Source organism: Coturnix japonica, chromosome 1 (assembly GCF_001577835.2).
Source record: "Coturnix japonica isolate 7356 chromosome 1, Coturnix japonica 2.1, whole genome shotgun sequence".
Taxonomy (NCBI): Eukaryota; Metazoa; Chordata; class Aves; order Galliformes; family Phasianidae; genus Coturnix; species Coturnix japonica.
In genome coordinates, this window is record NC_029516.1 from 96,612,171 (window position 1) to 96,635,729 (window position 23,559).

Below are 23,559 nucleotides of genomic sequence, written 5' to 3' on the forward strand. Positions count from 1 at the left end.
ACAGAGTCTGATATTGTTCCATGCATGGAGCAAGCTGCATGAAGATCTACAGGAGCACCAGATCTGACCTTTGAGATAAAATAACTGATTAAATTTCACCAAAGATCTGAGGCCAATCACTTACTACTTCTGAAACACGGCAGACAATGAAGGTCAAGGCAAAAGTAAGTTTTACAGTCCAACTGTACTGTGCAGTTTGTTTCCAGCCCCTTTGGCCATACTGCTGTAATTCCCCATACTAGCAGAGTGAGGAAGGGCACATCTAGGGAAGGCCAGGTCAGGGTTCATTGAAAACTGTTCTGATAGTAGCCAGTGACTTTCCCCACAGCTTCAGAGATGCAAAGGTTTTTCTTTGCTAGCTGCTACCTTGGCCTTCACTGTTATTTAGTAGGGAGTCTAAGGTCTTGGGACTGAATTAGAATGGTTTTGAAGCCATTCTTAGAGCTCTTATTACTGCTCAGGTAGACACTGGTATCCCGAACTGACGCTGTTTTTAAAGGCTGTATGGAATTAAAGCTATGGGAAGACAGGAAAAAATTATAACTTCTGAATGACGCACACAGAAAGGGCTGCTGGTGGTGATAGAAATAGGTAGCAACAATAAGTGTTGAGAAGGGACATACTGAGCAGTAACTCAAGCAGACTGACACGGAATAAACCATCCATGGAATATTTTATTGCTTAATATTCATTGGTTAGTGGATCACTTCTAGCTTTCCTCCTAGTGGATCATCACCTTCTAACTTGTTATATTTAAATGCCCAAATTATTAAACTGAATGTTTGCTGTCTGCCAGCCCATTCCAACCAGGATTACTCTAAACTCTTTGCCTACTCTATGATAATTTGTGACAAAGTGTTTCATAAGCTGCATGCTCTGTGAGAAGTGTTTCCTGAGATGAGTTACTGAATGTAATTTCTTTAAGATTTTCTGAAATCTGTCTTTTGCTACCTCCCCTTTCTACAAGTTGGTGTTGTCAGGAAAGAAAAAGAGGCATGCATCTATTTACGAAATTATTTAATCACTTGGGTTGTGTCTGTCCTGAGCAAACATGGTATTTTGTTTTGGATGAATATATTGATTCTAATGAATTCACTCAGCTCATGTAACCATTATTGAATTACCTTTTTTAAAAAAAAAAATAAATTATTATTGTTATTATTATTATTATTATTTTAAAAGGAGTTGTAAACTATTAAGGCAAACTAAGACTATAAATTGTAATTTGGACTCTGAATCCAATATCCAGTGGAAGATTTCCTGATGAAAAGGAATATATCGATTGAAAATGCAGGAGTTTCTCAAGGTACCTTTGCTTCTGCTACTTCTCTGTTGAAAGAAACACCACCTTTCTTAGGCAATTCTTTTTAATTGCCAATTAGGTGAGTAAGAGCTGCATGCCTTCTTTTACAACTACCGGTATTCTTCTTCTCTGTAAGCCTTTGTCCTTTTCATTATTTTGCTTATAGTTGTATGGATTAAGAATTGTACTTATGAAGTACGATCATGACAAAGTGGAGGGTATGCAGCAAAGAACAACAAAGACTGGAGGCCCTGAAAGTTGAAGTGAGATTATAAAACCTAACCTTGCAATTCAGTTATGGAGTGATTAGGGAATGTTTTTCATAAATTGGCAAAGATGTGAAAAGAAGTTTGAAAATTATTTACAGGACATAATAATAATGGGGAGAAGGAACAATCTCTAGTTGTATGGTTGTTTCATGCAGTGCACAGTTCTAACAGTGAGGATCAGGAAATGCAAAGTCATGCCCTCCCCTTCTTCGATGGGGATATGCCTGCACATGTGCCTGGGCTGGAATGGTAAAGGGTGCAACACGGAATTGTCAAACGTAGAGCTATGTAAGAGCCACTTTTCACAATCACTGTGATCCCTGAATCTGGAGAGAAACAATGCTGCACTGATTTGATGGAGGACAGATTTTACAGGTCTCTTCCTTGTTGGCTTTTCTTTCAGCAGCTCATTTATTGCTGGCAATGACTCTCACTGGAGTCTTTTTGGTTTTCTCCTCCATATAGTTCAAGATATTTTATGGGAAAACGAATAGTGGTAAATAAATTTGGAAGAGCTTGAGCTATGAGTGCAGGAAGTGGTTCAGAAATAATACACTTTGAATTAATGTGTTCTGTACACATGAGAGAAATTGATGTGTAGGCGTTGTTTTGTCTGTAATAAGGTTAATATGGTCCTTGCTATCCCCACTCAAATTTTTGAATAGAAATGAAGGCAGGTGAAAAATGCAGGAACAATATAGTCTAGCCGAAGGGTTTACCTTAATATCAAATTATAAGGCTTTTAAAAGACATCTGTCAAAAACTCCTTGATAAGACCTTCCATTCATTGTCTATAATGAATAATGTGGCTGGGATCTTTCCCTGATACAATAGAATATTTTTCTTTCATATAAAATAATTTATCCTACCATATTCTGTGTGATTTTCCATTAATTGGTCCTGGAAGCCTTTGCACCTCATTTTCAAAGTCCAAGAGTTTCAGGATCCAACCTATTTATGGTGGTAACTTTTTAACAGCTGTTTATTGTGTATCTCAGATATTTTTTTATTTTTTTTAAATGGGTTAATTTTTTCTCTGAATTGTTGACCAGCTTTCTTTACTATTCATCATTCTATACCTTCTTACTAGAACCAAAATCTATTATGGTCTCTTATCTGTTCGATAGCTCAATAAGCCTGAACCAGGTCAGATAGCTTTCTACAGCTCTCAGAAGCATCGATTATGCTTTTCTCATTTTCATTCATCTCATCTGCTCACTGTGAAGACAAATGATTGGTGTCTCAGACATTTAAGTCACTTCTTGATCATATGTGAATATGAACGTCTTGCTTTTTACATACACAGTGTGGGCTTTTCTTTCACCACTGAACACTACTCACTTCTGCAGATGAAGTCTGATGATAAATAGCGTCTTTGGAAGACTTAAGTACATGTTAAATAAATACAGTCAAAGCTCTATATTAGAAGAACATTAAAATTGTGAAACCAAGCTCAGAATACAGAGCTGGCAGTGCTTTTGCAATACTGACTGGCCTGGATGTGAGTAAATACAACACATCATATTGTAAGCGTATATAAACAAAGTAATGTTGTCTCAACAGAGGCTTCAGCCACTTAACTGACATCCTGGCAACTCAGTCCCAAATGGAGGTCCTCCAGAACTGCTACTTACAATCTGATGTAATTTTTTAACTTTGACAGTAAATTTCTGCTTAAATTAATTTTGGTCACGCCCAATGATACTTGTGCCCTCTCTAAAGATTTATATCTAAATCTCCCTCTAACCAAATCTCATATAGATTGACAATTTTACTCCAGGGCTGTTCAGAAGATATTTTAGCAATAGTTTTCTCATTCTTGATATTTTGAGTTCAATTTTCACAAACATTTTAGCTTAATAAAGTAGTATGACTAGTACTATCAAAATACAATGTGTCTTTAAAAAATCTAAGCATCTGGCATCATATGATTACACAAGAGACTTAATTTTCATTTGGTAAAATAAAAGTTCTTGTCCCTCACACTTGCAGAAAAAAAAAATAAAGAAATGACTCTTAGAGCCTCAGAGAAAGTTAATCGTTGTTTAGCCAGGACTGAAAATTTAGTCAGTCATCTCCTTCCTGATTAAGGCAAATTTCTTTCTGTCTTATATATCTTAGTTTGCAGTTTTACCAAACCCCTTCTAGTAGAGCACTGAAACAGGAGAATTTTCTGGGTTTTTTTTGCATAGTAAAGTCTTGCTTTAGAATTTCATTCTCCTCTCAAAACTTGACCTTTACCATTAGGAATAGACTGAATTTTCATTTAATTATAATAGCATTGTTCATTCTGTTCTTTTCATTATGTGTGTTAGCTATTTTCTGCTGAAGTAATAATAATATTAATAATAAAATACAGATTCTGGCTTCTTGTAGTTTAAATTCGACAGAAGTGTTAAGTAAACAATTTTGAAACCCTATCAACCTATACAGACAGTATCAGTAACCAGATATTCCAGTTAATAAAGCAGCTTTATAACTTAATATTTGCTACAAAAGTTTTCTCCATAAATAACTATCAGAACATAGCTCTTATCTTACTGACAAAAGTGAAAGATAATGAAAATGTGTATTGTGGAAAACCATGCTTGCTGTTCTACAGTTGGCATGCTGTTATAAAAAGGCTTAACATAAAATGATTTCTGAGTATATCTTGAAAATAAATGACTGTAGCTTCCTCCAGTATGGAAATTCATTTACTGGATGAACTGTCTGAACACTGTAGAGTTTTAGCACTTGGATTTTGCCAACTAAAAATCTGATCTTCCTAAGTAATCGAATTTCATGTTGAACTGGATATTTGTACTAACTTATAAGTATTTTCTGAGACTGAAGAATCAGACCCCTAGACCTGTGAGGCAGAAATAGAACCTTTAGGGTAAGCTATCTGATGTCCTGATTTTGTGCATGTATAGCTGATAGAAGTTACACAAGCACCACTGACTTGTGATGTGGTGGTAAATAAGAACATGTTTATCAACAAAACTGTAAAGAAAATCAGTGCAGTATGGGGCCAAAGATGAAACTGGAAGTTCACAGTGCTCTATAGCAAGAGACAGTAGATTGGGTATTCATTTGCTGTCATGAACCACGCACATTTTTCTTACATGTCATAAAGCAGTAACTCAAAATATTAAGGACTGCTCAATAAAAAAAAAAAAAAAATCCATAGACTACCCTGCGTGCGTGTAAATCTGGGAGTGCTGGGACTTTCAAGTAATTCAAAACAGAAACATTTTTCTCTTCATAAACCCTCTCTGCAAGTGTGAGAGAGCACTAGGGACATTTCAGATTCAGATGATGGAGATAAAAAGAAAACGTTTGTGAAAAAGACTATCACAAAACAGATTTCTTCTGGGTTTTGTCTGCTCCTGAAAAGTTTTTCAGATTAGCTTGATTTTTATTTTATTTTATTTTATTATATTTTTTTTCCCCCATACTTAAATTAATGGCAACTATAATTCAGTTTTTGTTTGGAGCCATATAAAGTCTTGGTCTTCGTTGTTTCACTGACATTGTAAGTATATTTACAGACATTTGGGATACAGATTATTCTAAAAAATGAAGGAACCTCCTTATTTTAACTAACTCCTCTGCTTCTGACTGTTCTCACACATGTATACCATGTGTCTTAACTGGGAGCCAGAACAAAAATGACTGTTTATTGAAGCACCTCTACTGCCTGAGGGCTTCTTAATTGGATGTCACATCTGTTTAAATGTTTTCAGGCAGTCAGCCATGCTCATTTCTGATTCTAGCATGTATCAGGTTCACACAGCTTGTGTCGCACATTGATTATACTGCATTATATGGCACACTGGATCTGTGCTTCTGCATAATTCACAGCTTAGACTGTCGATTTCATTCACTGTAGCATTCAAAATGGCGATCATTCCCAAGTACTGAATAGTTTTGTTTAGGATGTTCCCCTGAAACATGTAATTTTTTTCATGTTGGCCAAACTTCTGATATCTTCCTCTCCAACTTAATATTTGCTTTTCTACTTTGCTTGCTGTGCCTTAAAGTATTCCCAGCCAGGGTGATGGCATCATTTGATTTAGAATGAGATACAGAGCACAGGAAACACAAGAACAACAGGGACAGAAGAAAAAACTAAAGGGAAAATACTTCCTAGTTCCTAGCTTCATTTATACCTTGGCTTTAAAGTATTCTAAGATTATATGAGGTAAATTGCCCAACCCAGTCTATAAAGAAATTTCAAATGCATATGGATTTTAAGGTATTATAAAGGTATTCTTGGACAGCTCCCTGGAGCTCAATGTAATTATGGTGGCTTTCTATTAATTCTGTGCAAGTGTTGTAAAATAATATCTTGAGCCAAAGTGTGCTCTTATTTACTATGCATTTCTACTTATATAGGGACTACTCTGAAAAACTTAACACAGTATTTTCTTTTAGTTTGCACATTAACTGTTCTATAAGAATGATTTTTCTCTTTCACTTACTTTTATTTTAACCTTCAAGGCAGACAGTTCCCTCAACACATATGAGTATGAGGCTCTGTCATTATACCTCATATACCTCCATCATTATGAGAAAGTCCTATTGAAATCTGATGGAAAGTGCTAAAACATTTTTCCTTTACCATATTTCCTACAGTATGACAGATCCCTCTATTCATCACCAAATGAGTATACAGAATGTGACAAAATATGAATTGTTATCCCTTGGAACAACATGAGCATTTTCACAGTCTTTCTGTACACCAGCTGACACAAATTTGAGGTACAGGCTTTAATTACTGGAAAAATATCTAAATAATCCTTAAGGAGAAGTAGGTGTACAGAGCAGTGCTTGGAAACTTCATCATAACATTTTGGTAGAGAGGTAAGACTGGAGAAGTAGAGGGAAGGTAGTTGATTATTCTTGGAACTGTGCAAAGAGGTGAATAGAGAAAAGGGAGAATAGGCACAGACCTGGGTAAAATTGAAAGGAAAATAATCATTTTACTAGACTGGTGCCATGATCAAAATATTTCTTGAGGTCTTTGAATGCCTGAAATGCTTATCTTTGTATTCTTAGTTGCAAGAAAAAGGCTCTGCAGTACAAATCAGAGGACTAACAGCCCTTGGCCTTTTCAATAACTCTTTGACCTGTTTTACTCATAAGTCAGCTTGTTACTTCACTGTTCCACTTATTTGATTTTAATCTACACTAGCTTTACAGTGAGCTCTCTGGTATATTCATTTTTCCCCCCCCAGTCTATAACTTGGTTTATGACATATTAAAATATTTTAAAATGTCACAAAATCATCTGAAAATTTCAGTGAAGTCTTTCGTGAATCATAAACAATACTCATAAAAAGCAGCAGTAAAACCTTTTATGAAATAAAATAAAAATAATTCACAAGAAAAATATGAATCCTAAAGGAACCATCCAGTGTATTTTTAAGCTCATATCCCTGATCATCTATGGGCTTTTGTCTTTTATCTATGGACTTTTTAGACCTCCAGTTTTTCAGTTTTCCTCTAGTTTTTTTAGTCTTCACCTAACACTTCTTAAAGAGGTTCCTTCACCTTGTCTCAGAATGACTGTGCAAAGCGAAAAAAGTACTTTACACACATGCTATTTATCTCCTTACATTTTTGCTAATACAGCCCCTCATCCTCCCATCCATCTCCATCCTGTTCATCAGGATATCATTATACAGCTACCATGTATTCATTTAAGACAAAGATATGGATAGTGACCCAGTATTAGTCTAAGAATGACATTGTACCTCCACAGAAATCAATGAATTAAATGTACCATTTCTTATGCCAATGAAGAAGATGGAGTTTCCAAGTGTTTTTCCTTTTGGACCTTTCTAAACTGTACTGTTGACTTTTACACTGCTACTGTGTAGGTTTTGTTGCAATGTGGAGAAATACTTATCTCTACTTATAAATACTGGACAAGGTATAGGAATTGGATCCTGTTAGTAAAAAATTTGAAAACCTCATTTATACATCTCCCTTAGAGACCATATTTTGTCAGGCCTTATGAGAAGAAGTGAGTAGGGGACAATAAATGAACAGATCAGCATTTGGCACATACCTCCACAGCAATAGCTCTGACCAGTGCTTTAACAAGAGTTTGACTATCCATCAGTAGAATTCTACATGTCTTTTGTCATTTCCTGCATTTCTCCACTGCTTAGCAATGCTCTCTCCATTGTTAAGAAGGCTCTTAGATTGACTTCTGAGTCCTAGTTTTGCTCACAGATCTTTAGGAATATGACTTTACCTACTAGGATGTTCTGCCTCCATGCTTTTCCCAGGTCTGAAGCAACCCTTCTGGTAGAATAGATCGATTATAATACTGATACATATATATGTAGTACAGATAGATAGCAGTGGTGACTCTACCTTGCAACAGCATATGTAAAGAAATACAGTTAACATTTGAAAAAGGAAGCACTGTGAAGTGAAATAGCAAAAAAGCAATGAAGTGCTGTCCTAGAAACAGTTCTGGAATAAACAACAACAAAAAGTAAGAAAGAACTTTCTCATGTAAAAGAGTCTTACACAAGTCTGTCTTTCCATTTTTCTATAGGCACGAATTAAACAGGGTAAAAGATTATTCCCTTTTAAGTCATTTTTTCAAGCTAGCATAGCTGTGCATCCAAATTCATTTTGGGAAAGAGGTGGGGGTTTTCCAGGATTTCTTCCTAAATTCTCTCCAAATTTTATGCAGGAATAGATTATCCTGAGTCTCTCAGCTACAAGCATTAACAGGTACTAATCCATTATCTGGATCTCATATGAAAGAGAAAGCACAATTGACTTCTTGGCTACGTATTCAAATCAATGTATGTGTCCTAGAAACCAAGGAAATCAATGGAAAGATTTCCACAAACATCACTGGGCATAATTCCTGTTGGATAAATCTGGAACAGGTGACAAACCTGAATCCTTGTATTGGATTTAGTAGTATCTTTTGTAAGCTTGTGAAGTGATTTACACTCAAACCTGAATCAAATAAATTAGCACTCATTATATCCACAAGTATTTATACACGCTAAGTGAAATTCAGGTTCATGAAGCTAATTGAGTATTAGCAACTCTGCTGGATTTATATACAAATACAGGTGATTGAAGCACTGGACAAAGAAAACAACAGTCTTTTTTGTAGGGGTTCTTTTTTTTTTGGAGGGAGTGGAATGACATATGATGAAATTAGGACTGAAGATAGGGCTGGAATGAGATTTTTTTTTTTTTTTTTTTTTTTTTTGGTGGTGTTATGTAAGGGAGTAGAACAAATGTAAAAAGGAAGCGGTTTGACTTCCTATTTATTGTACTCACTCATCGACTCTGTCAATTTGGCCATCTCTGTTTCTCTTTTGGACTTCTCCTGGAGGAACAGACAAAATAAAAAACATATATATATATATATATTTATATTAAATGCACTTGAGCATAACTGTATTTAAATTAACTTCTAAACAGCCATCACCACTGGAGGCTTCTTCCTTGTAGTCTGTGGACTGTGTCAGCTTTGAAGAATGAATTTTGTTCCTTCTCTGTGAGTGTATGTGTGTGTATATTTAATAGGAGTAAGGGAAATTATTCTATCAAACTGGTAACAGAGTAAGAAATTCTCCCATTTTATACTCTACACTGTTATTCACAAGTGTGTTAGGACTTCCTGACAAAAGCTGTGAAAAAGGCCATCCCACAAGACATATAGACTGAAAAAACAAAGCTCATTTAGAGATAAATGAATTTCAGATGGAAGCTGGAGTGAATGACACATAGCATTGGGTTTGCTGCTAAAATGAATTGATTGAAATACTTTTCTTTATTCCTTTGATGTGTGAGGGACTCCCACTCAAACATGCTTGTCCTTGTCACTTGTTTATGGAATAAATTTTTTAGTGAAGTTTGTTTTCCTGTTTCATACAATTGTAGCTGCTGTAACTACACCTATTTTGGCAGATGGTTTGGTCAGACAAGAGCCCTTGAATCTGGTGGAGTTCCCCTTCACAAAGATTTAGGCCTCAAAGCATGCTTTATGGAAGATGCACCTAATCTGCTGATTTCAGAGGCAGAATTTGGGTGGAATTAATATCATCAACCCTATACAGCCCTTTATATACTAATGATCTATTTTTGAGAAGTGGTGGCTTCTCAGGCCCTTGTAATCTCAAAAACAATATGAGCTTTTTAAGCATCTCAGTCCAGCCCCATGGATAAGCTGAGCTAGCAGTTACCTGCCCTGTAACTCACTGCTGTATTTGGAATGAAAAAGTTCTAGGTATTTACTAACCTTAACCACAGATGGCAAGTTAAACTGATGGGTAAAGGGCTTGTTATCAGCTTCTATTAATAATGGTTGTAGGAGCTAGACCTAAGCCTGCATCTAGGACAGGAGACAGGACCTCACAGGCTGTGAGTGTGCAGATTTTAGATTTGATCCAAGCAGCATTTTCTCCTAAGAATGAAAACAGAGTGGTAAATTGTCTCCAAGATATGATGTTAATGGACATTAGCCCCAAACTGTTGCCATTTGCTGCCTATCATCTCCGCTGTTGGTCAAGGTCCTGTTTACTGTGTTAGGTGGTCTGCAGTAGCTGCTGAGAATAGGATTCAGTAAGCAGCATCTCTCTTTGGTTCAGTTTGTACCAACAAACAGTTCTGGGGCAAGTAATGAGCTCAGAATTGTGTGAGAATGGTCCCAGTTAGATGTTGACAACGTAGATACAGTCTTATGAAGATATTTCACTACGAAGAAAGCAGATCCCACTACGGAAGTTACATCTGTTTGTATCTATTCTATCCCACCACTGGCTTTTATTTGGAATATAAATCTAAAGGAAAATTTATATATGAAAGAAAATATTACTTGTACTTCAGAAAGTGCAAATTTTGCTAGCACAATCTTGTATTTCATAGCAGTAGGAAACATTGGAATTTGTGACATGAGCAAATCATATTTCACAATTGTTTGCAGAAAGGTTTAATATTATATCCCAAATCAGTGGTGAGTTTAACGCCATAAGCTGTGTTGATAATGTGATCATGTAGTATTCAACATCAGATTCATGCATTACTGTGAAAGGAAAAAAAGGAATTGGCATTAGAAAAAGCACATAATTTCCAGTTTAAAAATAAAAATAAAAAAGTCAATGGTAATGCATAGCAATTTCTTGCATGGCATTAATCATCAAAGCAAAGCACTGCACTGTGAAAATCACCAGTAATTTGCGTTTATGTTGCTTTCTAATGTGACCTTAAAACACCTCTGTTGCTAGAGAACTTAGTTTATTAGGAATGAGCAGTTGGGGAAGATCAGTGTTGAGCCCTAAAGATGGGAGACTGGATTTATTAGTCTAAAGCCAAGTTGTTATTTTAAGTATTAATACTTTGCTCTTGCATGCTATTACATGCATTTTACTAATGATGAGGTATATCATAAGAACATAGAATATAACGTCATATCCTTTTTAAATGAGAGTATTTAGTATATTTGAAAAACATATGTTTTTCAACAGTGAAGGTATATTAATGGTCAAATGTTTGTTTTGAAGAAACTGATGCAGGCAAAAACTAAAAGAATGCACTTCTTTCTCCAGTGGTGTTTTGTGACCACTGAAGGTAAGCACATGAAGCAGAAATGGTTGTTTGTAAAGAGACTGCAGATCACCACTACAGAAGTTAGGGTATATCATGTACAAAAAGAAGCTGATGTTTTCAGGCTTATGAAATTGTTACCTGTGTGAATTTCCATACGAGAGAGTCAACATGCGATGGCTGACAAAATTCAGCTAATTGCTTCACCTGACAATATAGAAAGAGTTTGGCTTTCTTTTCCAGAAAGAAAGGACCAGAACTACTAAAGCTGTGATTTTTCTTCTTCAGAAGATGAAGGGATCTTGTAGGTATATGATTTCTCAATAGGACAGGTTTAATAAAAAGTCACATAATTTTCCAGATATTTTCTTGAAAAGGTTTTACTGCTGTCATTGAAGCACATAATCTGTAAGAATCTCTTTTCTCAGGTTTAGAATGTCTTCCCTTGCTCTAATAAACAATAGTGTGCACACATACAAATGCACATAACAGGGTCCTTCTGGAAACTCCAAGTGATCTTTCCCCCTCATTTCTTTTAGCAGAATGGAAAAGTTTAAGAACTCCAGTAGATTTTCTTTTTGATGGCAAGTAAGGAATTCTGTCTTTTCCAACAAAATGAGTTCTGAAGACTAGCAATAGGGAAAAGCAACTAAAACATATGTTTGGTCCTAAATTAAACCAAGATAGACTTATCCTGTAAGAGACAGAAGTGCATACAGATGTGCTACCCTTACATACCCATGTGAGATGACTACTTTCTTTTTGGTGCTTAAAAAGCAAGACATCCTGCTCATCATATTTTAAATGATATACATGAAAGGTGCAAATCATGCATGAAATGTAAATTGGCACGTGTATCATGGCCACATCAACAGATAAGAATGGGTATTTAAAACATTATACTTTTTACAGTGGTTATTCAGGTTATTCATCTGTTCTGCTGACCATGTAAGAAGCTGCAAACATTCCTTTTCTAAGAGGGCTGTTTTTCTTCCTTTCTTTTTTTAAAGGATATATTTGACAGTGCTATGAAATGTAAATATTAATGTCACTGCATGTAGATTTTCCCACCATACAGTCTGTTTACTTCATCTGAGAAAAAATAATGAAGATCCTTATCTTTGTTTTGCTTCTTTACTGCACAGCTGAAAATGCTTCTTATTTTGACAGACCACAAATGCAGAGCTGCACCAGCATTCTAGAAAGCTATAATGAATTATTCCAGAAACTGGCTAAAATTTCTAATAATATTTCATGAATCCTGTATTGGCTGAGCTACAGATCAGAACTGAAATATATTACATCCGTTACACATGTTTTTTTGTGAAGCTTTGGTACTTCCAGAAGTAATTCAGTGACAAACCTCTAGCAATTTCATTGATATATCCTTTAAGGTAACAGCTACTCAATCATTAAATGCAAATTCAGTGAAGAAGCAAGAAGAACGTTTTCTGAAATTTTAGCTTAGAGTAATCCATCTTGGGATATCTTAAATTACTTTTAAAACTGCATGGAAATTGTATTATGTTTGAAACACTATTAAATAGTAATAATAGATTTTCATTTTATGTAGTGTCTTTCATACTTGTGACATCCTAAAATGCTTTACAATAATGAATTGGTTACTGGTTGTTAGGCAGTGGTGTGTAGGCAAATGCAGTTCTCATTATGTGTTATTCATTTTAGCAATAGCCTCCACTCAGCTCTTGAAAGCATAGCTTATTTTAGGTGGAAAGGGATTGCTGGAAGGAGTCTAAGTTCTTGTTTTTGGAAAATACCATAGGAACTTTAATTTCTACCTACACTCATATCAACCAAAGGAAAGTAATAGCTTAATAGCTCACCTTTAGGACCTCTTATCAAGGCTGTTACTGCATTCTTCTGTTACTAACATGCAAGACTTTAGTAAGACCCGTCTAGATGTATTGAGTTTCTTTTCAGGTCTGCCACACCCCCCAAAAAAATAATGGTGTGTAATTTCTTTGTATCTGCCTATTCCATCTTGTGCTTCCTAACTAAGATGGTTGGTCTCATCTGCTTGGTTTGTCTTCTCTTATGGAATTAATTCTTAAGATAGGGACTATCATGTCTATATTTGTGCCTGTTTGAATAGATAAAGAGCACTGAGTTCACAAAGGGTGCACCTTAGGAGGATTCACTAGGCTTATTGAGCTGTAGGGGTGGTTATGTCTCAGTACTGTGTTCAGATGTCATAGAGCCCACTTAGTAGCTCTGGTATAAGAAGCTCACCAACAAGGAATTTGGAGTTAACAGCAGGAAGAACTGAATTTATTTCTTTGCACTCTAGAATATAAGTTTCACATTTCCCATAACTTTTAGTTAATTTATTTTTCACCCTAGGACTGCGAAAATATCTGTTTATTTACTTTTTTGTTTTCCTAGGCAGAAAATATAGCAGCAGTTCTAAAAAAGCTTGTCAGTTCCCTTGGTCTCAAAATGCAGAGATCACAGAATACTGTATTAAATCCAACATGAATATACTCTTTACCTAGAAGATACAAACACTCCTGCATGAAGTAGTGGAGATGGCATATGGCAGTTCTAAGAGTAGGAACTTGTTTTAGGAACAGGAGAAGCATAAACAGCTGATAAATAGATGTTGCTGGCAGCTGTTGAGTCTGTTTGAACACTTTTAGGGTACTTATCATAGAATCACCAAGGTTGGAAAAGACCTACAAGGTCATCCAGTCCAACCATCCACCTATCACCAATAGTTCTCACTAGACCGTGTCCCTCAACACAATGTCCAAATGTTCCTTGAACATACTTACATCCAATAGAACACAAGTCCAAATAAAAGATAAACAATAATTGGTGAGATGCCGATTTATGTTTTCAGGTTATACATCACTCTTATTTATGAAACAGTAAAAAAAGAAAAGAAAAAAAAAGGAAGAGAGTGATTTTTTTGTTTTTGGCATTTTAGATAAGATCTAAGCTGTATTAAGTCCCAGGTTTTCAGTTTTTCCTCAAATAACCAAAATAGCTTCACATTTAAAAATCTAGTGCAAAGAACATGAATCTTAAAAAAAAAGAAAAAAGAAACAAAAAGGAAACAAAAGAAGCAAATCTAGAAATCTTATCTTTGTCTGTATCTGAGAACTACTGGTTTTTAATTATCCTTAATTTATTTTGGTAACTGTATCTTAAGATGCAAATTATTTACATACTGTTTATACAGTTAAGTACTTGTTTCTTCTGATATCAAATCTAGAAGATTAATTTAAGTAGTAATATGAAATAGTTATTAAGAAACAAATGAGAACATTATAGGTGAATAAATATTTTTATATTTGGGGTTGGGAGAAAGAAAATATGGGGATTATATGCTGTGCTGATATTATTAAATAATTAAAGGCAGGCTTACTTTCTTTGCTCTAGAGGTTAAAGTATGTCATTTTAAATATTATCTGCTTTGAAAAAGACCCTACAGAATGCCTGAAGATTAATTTGTTTGCCTCACACCCCAGTAAAAGATAAAGATTTAGAGATACTAAGAAGTTGCATTGCCTAAACATTAGGAGAGCTTCCACTTCTGACAGACAGTGAACTTAAATGTACCACTTGCTTTTGAGAAACTAGTCTTGGACATTGTAACAAATTGTGGACAAAGAAAATTGCAATGGAGTTAAATGCAACATTGCTAGTGTATGATGTGAAACTAGGTATGCATAAATATAAGCTGAAAATCAAGAATATACTTGCAACAAAGCGCTGCTATACTAAAAAGGCTGGAAAGCTTTTCACTTTGTACTGTTAAAACTACCTTGAACAAACCACCGAAAGTCATAGCTCAGCAGTCTTCAAGACAGAGTTGATAATCCTACACATGCTTTGTCATCTAACTCTCCAGACTGCAGGCAAGCTGTGTACAATTAACTCATGGTGAAAAGCTCTAGGACCAGTGGAAATGTTCTTACCAATCCATAGATCTGTGAATCATTCTTAAGAATCTGCTATTTTTCTTTTTAGGTCATGATTTATGAATACATTCTGAATTTAAAAAGAGTTATTATTATTAAAGATGTTAAAAAAGTTGGGTGCCATGTCTTTCCCCCCTCCCCCTCTCTCGCCCCCCCCCCCCCCCCCCGGATGTCAGTAATGTGTATGTTCAGATTTTCATGAACTCATTTGCACTTTACCCTGGCAAAGGAAAGATTCTACTAGTATTCTGTATTCTTACAGCATTAATTTCCAGATTTTAATGCAAATCACTTTAAGACTATTTTTAGACAAGGGATTTCACATGAGAAGTTATAGGGAAAGAAACCATTATTTAAACTATTTAAGACCATAATGATCTAATGAAATATGCCTTGCTTATCACTTGCCTTGATGTATTGCAAAAATAACTCATTACTGAGAAAATAGATCAAACATTTCAAACTGAACCTGTTTCCTCAGATACCTTGTGAAACTTAAATGATGAACATACAACTACGGGAACTGACATTTTCTTTGTTCTGCTATGATCGAGTTCATTCACTGAAAGTTCTTAAACAAGAACTGCCTTCAGTGTCAGATTTGGCTGCAGACTGAAAAATACCAAATTCACACTGCTTCCAATTTTAGCAGCCTTTTGTTGTTAGATCTATTAAAAAGACTCTTCAAAAGCAAACACATTGAAAATGCACAAGAAATGTGCCAAATGATGTGAAAATGCTAATAATGAAAATATTTTCCTGTCCATACCATTTACTACTCCCTTACAAGGAGAGCACTCAGTGGAACTGCAATAGCGTTACAATAAATAAATGCTGTGGTAAATCATCCTTTCTAAATCTGAGAGATGAGAATTTTATTCAGTGTTGTGTCTTTCACACAGATAAATCAGAAAATGAGAGTGTAGTACTTTCTGTATTATCTTTTTATTATCAGTGACCTTTCCACATTAGGATAAAAATCCCTCTTTACTTAAATGCACAAAGTCAAAACCATGGCCTCAGATCTGCCAGCATTTCAGAGCTAACGAAGATAATAAGAGGAGCTGCAGTAAAACAATCAAATCAGGGACCTTTGGACATATGGCTAGGTTTAGTTCTTTATATGCAGTTTACATGCAGTTTAGACTCCCTGTAGCGTAAACAGAGGGAAACCTGCACATCTAAACACAAGTTAGCCTATCCTTATTAGAATGCCTCAAGTAGATGAATCACTCCTGGAAGTTCCCAGTTCATTTGAAATGAAGTACACATGACTAAATCAGACTAAATGCTTACCTGTTATGTGCCTAAAGACATATTTCTGGAATTGCCGTGGTACTGACTGCTTTCTGCTGTGCTAAAGGTTTTCACATATCCTTCACCTCCTGAACTCCTCACTTTCATGCGCTGCTGCTTCTCCCATCTTATCTAGTCCATCATCCTTCCAAAAGTCTCCCCTTCCAGTTTCTCTCAATTTAATTTGTTCCTTTAAAACTAATCTTCCTTCTCCCTTTCTTCACACTCTCACATTTCCAAAAAGAATGGTTGTGAATGCCATTTGTTCCTATCACGCCATACACACCTTTTTCTCTACCCCCTTAAATCACAGAATCTAGAATGACTTGGGTGAGAAGGTACCTCAAAGATCACCAAGTTCCACCGCCCATGCCACATCCATCCTGGCCTTTAACACCTCCAGGGATGTAGCATCCACAGCCTCCTTGGGCAACATGTTCCAGTGCTTCACCACTCACCGAGTGAAAAACTGATCCCTGGCAACTAATCTGAATCTTCTCTCCTTTGATTTAAAATCAGGACAAGGGGGAATACCACTTTGTGCCCATGTATGAATTGATTTCTGACCTGTTCATGATATATCTTTAAATATTGGAAAGCCGTAATGAGGTCTCACTGCAGACTTCTCCAGACTTAACAAGCCTGGCTCATTCAGCTGGTCTTCATAGGAGAGATACTCCAGCCATCTGATCAACTTTGTGTCCTCCTCTGGTCTCTCTCCACAAGCTTCTAAGCTTTCCTGTGCTGAGAGCCCCAGATCTGGATGCAGTGCTCCATATGGAGCGTCATGAGGGCAAAGTACAGAGGGACAATTTACTATGCTGGCCACCTCTTTTGTGATGCAGCCCAGGCTACTGTTTCCCTTCCAGGCTGCAAGCACACACTGCTGGCTCATGTTAAGCTTTTCCTGGACCCCCACGTCCTTCCCAGAAGGGCTACCCTGAAGATGTTCTTCTCCCAGTCTCCCTAAGTCCTTCTTGGCAGGGCTACTCTCAAGTTCCTCTCCCAGTTTGCATACATATCTGGGATTACCCCAATCCAAGTGCAAAACCTTACACTTTGCTTTGTTGAACTTCATCAAGTTTATATGGTCCCACCTTTAGAGTTTATCAGGGTACCCCTTATGTCATCCCTTACTTCTGCTGTATGAACTGCATCACTCAGCTTGGTGTCATCAGCAAACTTGCTGAGGCTGCACTCGATTCCATAATCTGTGTCACTAATAAATATGTCGAAGAGCACCAGTCCTATGACAGACCCCTCGAGGACACCACTCTTCATTGGCCTCCACTTGGACATAGAGCTATTGACCACAGCCCTCTGGCTAGGACCTTACAGCCAGTTCCTTATCCACTGAATAGTCCAGCCTTCAAATCCACATCTCTTGAATTTAGAGTATTTTTGTGAGTTTTTTTCCCTGACTACTTCCTAAAGTGACAGTGTTCCCTCTTTCTCTGTCACTCAGCACTAGACCTGATCCCCACCTAGTTGTAGTTTAAAGCTCTGGTAATGAGCAAAGCCAGCTTTCTGCCTAGTATATTCTTGCCCCTCCTGGTCAGTTGTGTCTCATCCCATATCAGCATTCCTGGTTTGTCAAAGGTACATTCTAGATCACAGAACTCATAAACTTTGGAGTGACCTAAATCCACAAGTAAATTCACAAGTATCCTTGATTATCCGCTACTTGAACTGTACAGGCTTAATCAGCATCACTCAAGGTCTTTCCATGCTGTGGTTATACTCTTTTTTGAATAGTATGGATAATATATTGAGATATATTATAAATAATCATAAAGGAATGCTGCTGATGATAAAGGGGTTATGACTGCTCTAAGACAATTGTAATTAGAGCATAAACTGAGGCTGGAGAAACTAAAGCAAAAGGTTGTTTTCTTCAAGGGAATGCCTGCTCAGCACAGTGCAGTGCTGCCTAGAGATTTCTAAGCAGCCCCTGAAAGAGAAATAGCTGTCAACAAATAAATTAGTCTGCAAGGGCCTTGCACTAATGTAGCTGCATTGCTAGTACTTGTGTTAGCTTTTCACCTAAACATGTTTTGTATTGTGCCACGTAGACATCTCCTGTATTGTGTCCTGGGGCTTGAATATGTTTTAACTGAAATACCCAGACAAAATCAACATGAATCAGACTAAAGATTTACAACCCAGATTTACAAGACACAACAGATATATATATATATACATATATATATATTCCTTAGACAATACAGCCAATTACGTTTTATAAATGGTATTCTGGATATACACACAAATATGCCATATAATGGAGTTTTCAAAATATACTAGTTTGAGTTCTAAGATAAACAACCCCCCAAATACTATCTATAATGGTGGTGATAGATCATCTCATGGAGCTAGCCATTTCTATTGCTTTTAATCTAATTGAGTGTTAATGGCAATAAAATATTTATTGCTATTATAAAGAGAAAAATATGTGTCCTCTAATAGGGATGAGGGGATAATTATTTTTTTTATTCTGTTACAAGGATATTAAACTGTGATGATATTATCACTTGCAGATGTATCTTCTAGGCTCCTCTGCCCTACCATGATGTGTCTAGGAAGGCTGTCCATCACCTTTCTATGACTGCTTTTTCCTCAGCCCTCTTACCACCAGTATCATGTACCTTTCTTCCACTTAACATTTGGAGAAGACTGCTTCTTCAATATTACAAGGCTCTTTCTTTTCCTCCACTTTTTGTTACTGTTTTAAATGTTCCTTCTTCTTGTCTGTGATGCCTCCATGTGTAAGGAAGAAGCAGGAGTATTACAGTGATATCTGGAACTGTCCGTGGGCCTAGGTGCAGCTGAAGTCTCCTGGTGAAGATGAATGCCTTATATCATGACAGAGAGAGTGCACAAAACTCAGAGCCAACCTAAGAATGAAAGGGTGAAGTGCTCACTTTGCCCCAGAGCTGAATGAACACAGACATCACTCAGTAAGGGCAATACCAGGCAGCAAAGACACCCAAAATCATAAGGGAGCATCAGTATGTCCAGCAAGAAATGATTGCTTGTTGGAAATCTCTCTTGGTTTCTGACAGCTTGAGTGCATTTACTTTGTAAACTTGGGATGTCTTAGTACATTAGCCATGGTGCAGAGACCTCTTGTCCACCACTGACATTAGTTAATGCAGCCACATGTGTTTGTAGAGGGGCTAGGCTGAGATGCTATTACTGTAACACTCTAAGTGTAGCTCATCAGTTTGATCCCATGATGCCTGGTATGGTGTGACTGTGGTATGCCCTCTGTTAGAAGCAGGACACTTCCTACTACCTTGTAATATTCTACACTGGGTAGTACAAAAGTCAGAATTCTCTAGGGTTGTTTTGTGAATTTTCCAGTTATATAATAATAATAATAAAAATTATTTAATATATTTATGGCTAACAATGGTTATCTTTTTGAGAAGAAAAACCCAATACTTTACAGATATCTTTTTTGACTTCACTTTCTCTTCCATTTACAGAGAATTTCATTAATACTCATGGTTAGAACTATGTTTCTTGAGGGGTGTTTTTAAAGTAAAAATAAGGAATAAGTGCTGTCAGAAGTAAATGAATATTTTTTTTCACCAATTTTTACAAAATATACTTTTGAAGATGTCCTTAGTTCCTATTCTAAAGGTGTCCTTTCTTGTCCACAAATTTGAAATGTATCCTAGTTATATGCAGGCCTAGTTCATGAGATAAATGTGACAGTCTTCTACTCAGTGTGTTTTCCAAACTACATAATAGAACAACCTACGTACAACCTGATATGCAACTTTATAGACCATTTTTCATCTCTTTTTTTCATTTTCTCTCTTTCAAGAGCAGTTTCAGCTGCAGAAGCCTGGAAAGTGCTATCAGAGACATATACAACTTGACTGTGAGATTTAATATGGTTAGATCTGTTATGTCTCCATGAATCCAGGCTGGTTGTGGTAATCTCGGCTCAGTGCAGCATCACTGCTGAAGGTTCTGACTACCTTTCAAGCTTTTCTCTAGCATTTGAAAAGTCAGACATTAACATGACTACATCATTTGTCTTTTTGTTGGACAGAAATAAATAATCCATTTCTTTATCTGAGTGCCTAGTACTAATCAGATTTTTTTATTTTTTTATTTTTTTATTTTTTTTCTGCCCACCCTCTGAAATCAACTCTCAAATCAAAACCTGTTCAGAATAATTTTTACTTTGCTAAACTGATTGCTATATAATTACTAATTCGATTCAAGTTGGTATGAATCATGGCCACGAAGGATTTCATATAAAAAACACTAAAAGAACATAATGTTTACCATAGTGTTTATAATAACAATTGGAAAATATAAAGTAGGCATTCCAAATATTTACATAAGGAGAAAATTACCTGTTTGGGTTTTATGAGATTGTGTGTAGTTGTTTCTGCAGCTGGCCAGATAAACTGGTTTTATGGAACAATGCCAGAATGGCCCAGATTTTCTCAAGTTACAACTGTTAGCCTTTTTTTTGCAGATGGGATCCCCAATACATTGGAGCACAGTACATTCCCATGTTGCAACCTGAAGAACTGGCATCTTGTGGAAGGCCTCATCCAAAACTACTTAATACTAATTAAATCACAGCCACCTTTTCTGTATCACTCATCAATTGCTTACTATTTGTTCTTGTGAAAAATACAATTTCTCTTCAAGTTTTCTAGGAAATTTATCATTTGGTTTTAATACACTGTTTAATTCTATGTTTTTGCTGCCAAAGAGACTTGCTGCTGTGTGTAACACCTGGTCTCAACACATGCTGTTGATTTATTTTTTTCCTTTCCAATTTTCATGCAAAATAAGTAAAAAAAATCCCTCTCATATGTCTCTATCTTAGTTATTGTTATGAAAGCTGTTCTTTTAAAATTTGACTTTGCTGTTTTACTGCATCCACAGTCAGTGCTACTTTGTGGCTTTCTCACAGTTCCTACTTGGCAATTTCTGCACTAGAATTACCATAAGCGTCCCAATTTCCAAGCTATCAAAAGTTTTTTAATCCCATTAAAGGTGTGGGTGATGAATACCTTTGGAAATTAGGCCCTAAGTGCATTAATAGAGTCATTATTCCCATATGTTGTCACAATAACTAAATCCTTTCAGTGATTTGGATCCAAATGGAAAATCACATCCCAAAATTACAGTAAATGTAGGTATGTGCGATTATCATTGCAGAAGGCATTTCAGTTCCATGCTCATTTAATCATGTTTTTCTTAGCTGAACCTGCCAACAAGGGTACTAATAAATGTTTTTTTCCAGTGTGGACGCTTGCCCATTAGGAGCTACCAATACTTTGCAAATACAGGAAGCTGTCAGATGGTAATTACCTTTTGTTTTCTGTTCTGGCCTCCGAAGGAGAACTCTTTCTCACATTATCAGAGAGGCATGAGACATCTAGCACCTTAAGATTATTTTAATTTGCTGCTTAGTAGGGATTCATTTTGAGGGTTGTTTCTTTGTTTATTGGCTCAATTTGACCTTATCCACAAGGTCAGGTAATTTTCAAAATTACTAATTCTATGATTTGGGGGAATTTGTGGTTGAAGGAGAAGGAAATAACTGCCATATTACTAAATTGGTCCCGTAAATTACTTTGGCATGCCCCAAACCAAAATAAACAGTAGTCAGGGACTAATGTATTTATCACATCATTGCTCCACTTCCTCAGAATATCCAAACCAGGAACTTTATAATTCTATTGTATTTTGTACTTCCTTATTCGAGAAGAAAAACACCCTACTACAGTTATTGAGTAAATAAAATTTATCTTACTACTTTGAGATCCTCAGGCTGTATGTTCATCAAAACATTTGTTTTATGATCTTAAGTCATTTCCTCATTTTGCCCAGGACAATACACTACATTCTTTATTTACAAAATTTATATGCAGTATCTTTATTACTGAAATCATCAGAGTCAGATTATAAAATTTGTAAATAGCCATGAAATATCTACACTTGCCCTATCTCTCCTCTAAACTCTTGGTAGATGCACAGTTTAGTAAGGCCCTCTACATGATTTATTTGTGTATTTTTTGAAATGCCTTGATTTAAAATTAGTTTTCTTAGTATTGAATCTGAAAGCGTAAGATCTATCAATGCTATATTTCAAATGCACAGCTTTTTGCTCACTGTCCTTTCTCCTCTTTTATTCCCCTCCTCCCCACCCTTTCCTTTTTTTTTTTTTCCTTTTCTTTTTTTCCCTTCTTTTCCCCCTTCCTTTTTTTCCCTTCTTTTCTCCCTTCCTTTTCTCTTTTTTGTTGTTGTTGTTAATTTTATTGAGCTAAAATTTTGAACTGCTTCTTTAGGTCTTGTACTACTTGGCACAGACATATTGAGTGGTACTTAACACAAGAGATTACCAGGACTGCTTTCTGTGGGAAAAAAACGTTGGGATTTGGCTTTCTGTAGTTCTGTATTTCTGTAGGAATCTAAGGAAATGATTAATCTTAGCAGAACCAGCTCATGCTGCAAGAGTACGAGAAAAGGGCGACAACAGAGGGAGAATGTCAGATATAGAAGAAGAAATATCTTGCAGCAATGTTTCCTCTTGCCTTGAAGTAGATAATAGGAAATGAAAGGGCCGAGAATTCAATGTGAATTATGCAGAGGATTGCTTGGGATGGGGGACAAGTTTAGAGCTGGTTAATTGATGGGGCAGGTTGATGAGTTCTATGATAGAACACAGACTCGGTCTGGAGATGAGAGGCAGGATAGCTGTGCCAGTATGGTAGAATATCCTAGAGAATCACCCTGTTGAGAAGCCAAATTTATGAACTGGCAAAGAAATGAGATAACATGTCTATAGTTAGTTTGAGTTTTGAGCAATCATTCACAAGATGCACTATGACAACCTATTTAGACCTATCTTAGGAGGCTGGACACTGTTTGATGGGTTTAGCGCATGATGTTTGAAGCAAAGGTAAAAGAACTGAGCTTTTCTGAATTTTGCTTCAGACCTTGAAGGACTAAGATCTCTTTCCTTTGATAGAAAAATATGAAAACAGGGTGGAGAGCTAAATAAATCCACTTTAGAAATGAGATAACATTCAGGTTCAAATAGATTAAGAGGACACGTGCAGCACCTCCCCTATGAAGACAGGCTGAGGGAGATGGGCTTGTTCAGTCTGGAGAAAAGAAGGCTGCGGGGTGACCT

General features: G+C 36.3%; 1 protein-coding gene across 2 annotated transcripts in view; it reads right to left on the minus strand.

Annotated features, from left to right (window-relative positions):
* Nucleotides 1–23,559, minus strand: part of KCNJ6 (potassium inwardly rectifying channel subfamily J member 6) — a 158,127-nt gene that overhangs the window by 101,397 nt on the left and 33,171 nt on the right. The window contains exon 2 of one of the 2 annotated variants that reach the window (XM_015882478.2): nucleotides 8,878–8,926. The exons of the other annotated variant lie outside the window; for it this stretch is intronic. Within the exon in view, the coding sequence (XP_015737964.1) occupies nucleotides 8,878–8,902 (25 nt within the window). The 5' untranslated portion in view covers nucleotides 8,903–8,926. The remainder of the gene's footprint in view (nucleotides 1–8,877; nucleotides 8,927–23,559) is intronic. 2 annotated transcript variants of the gene reach the window in all.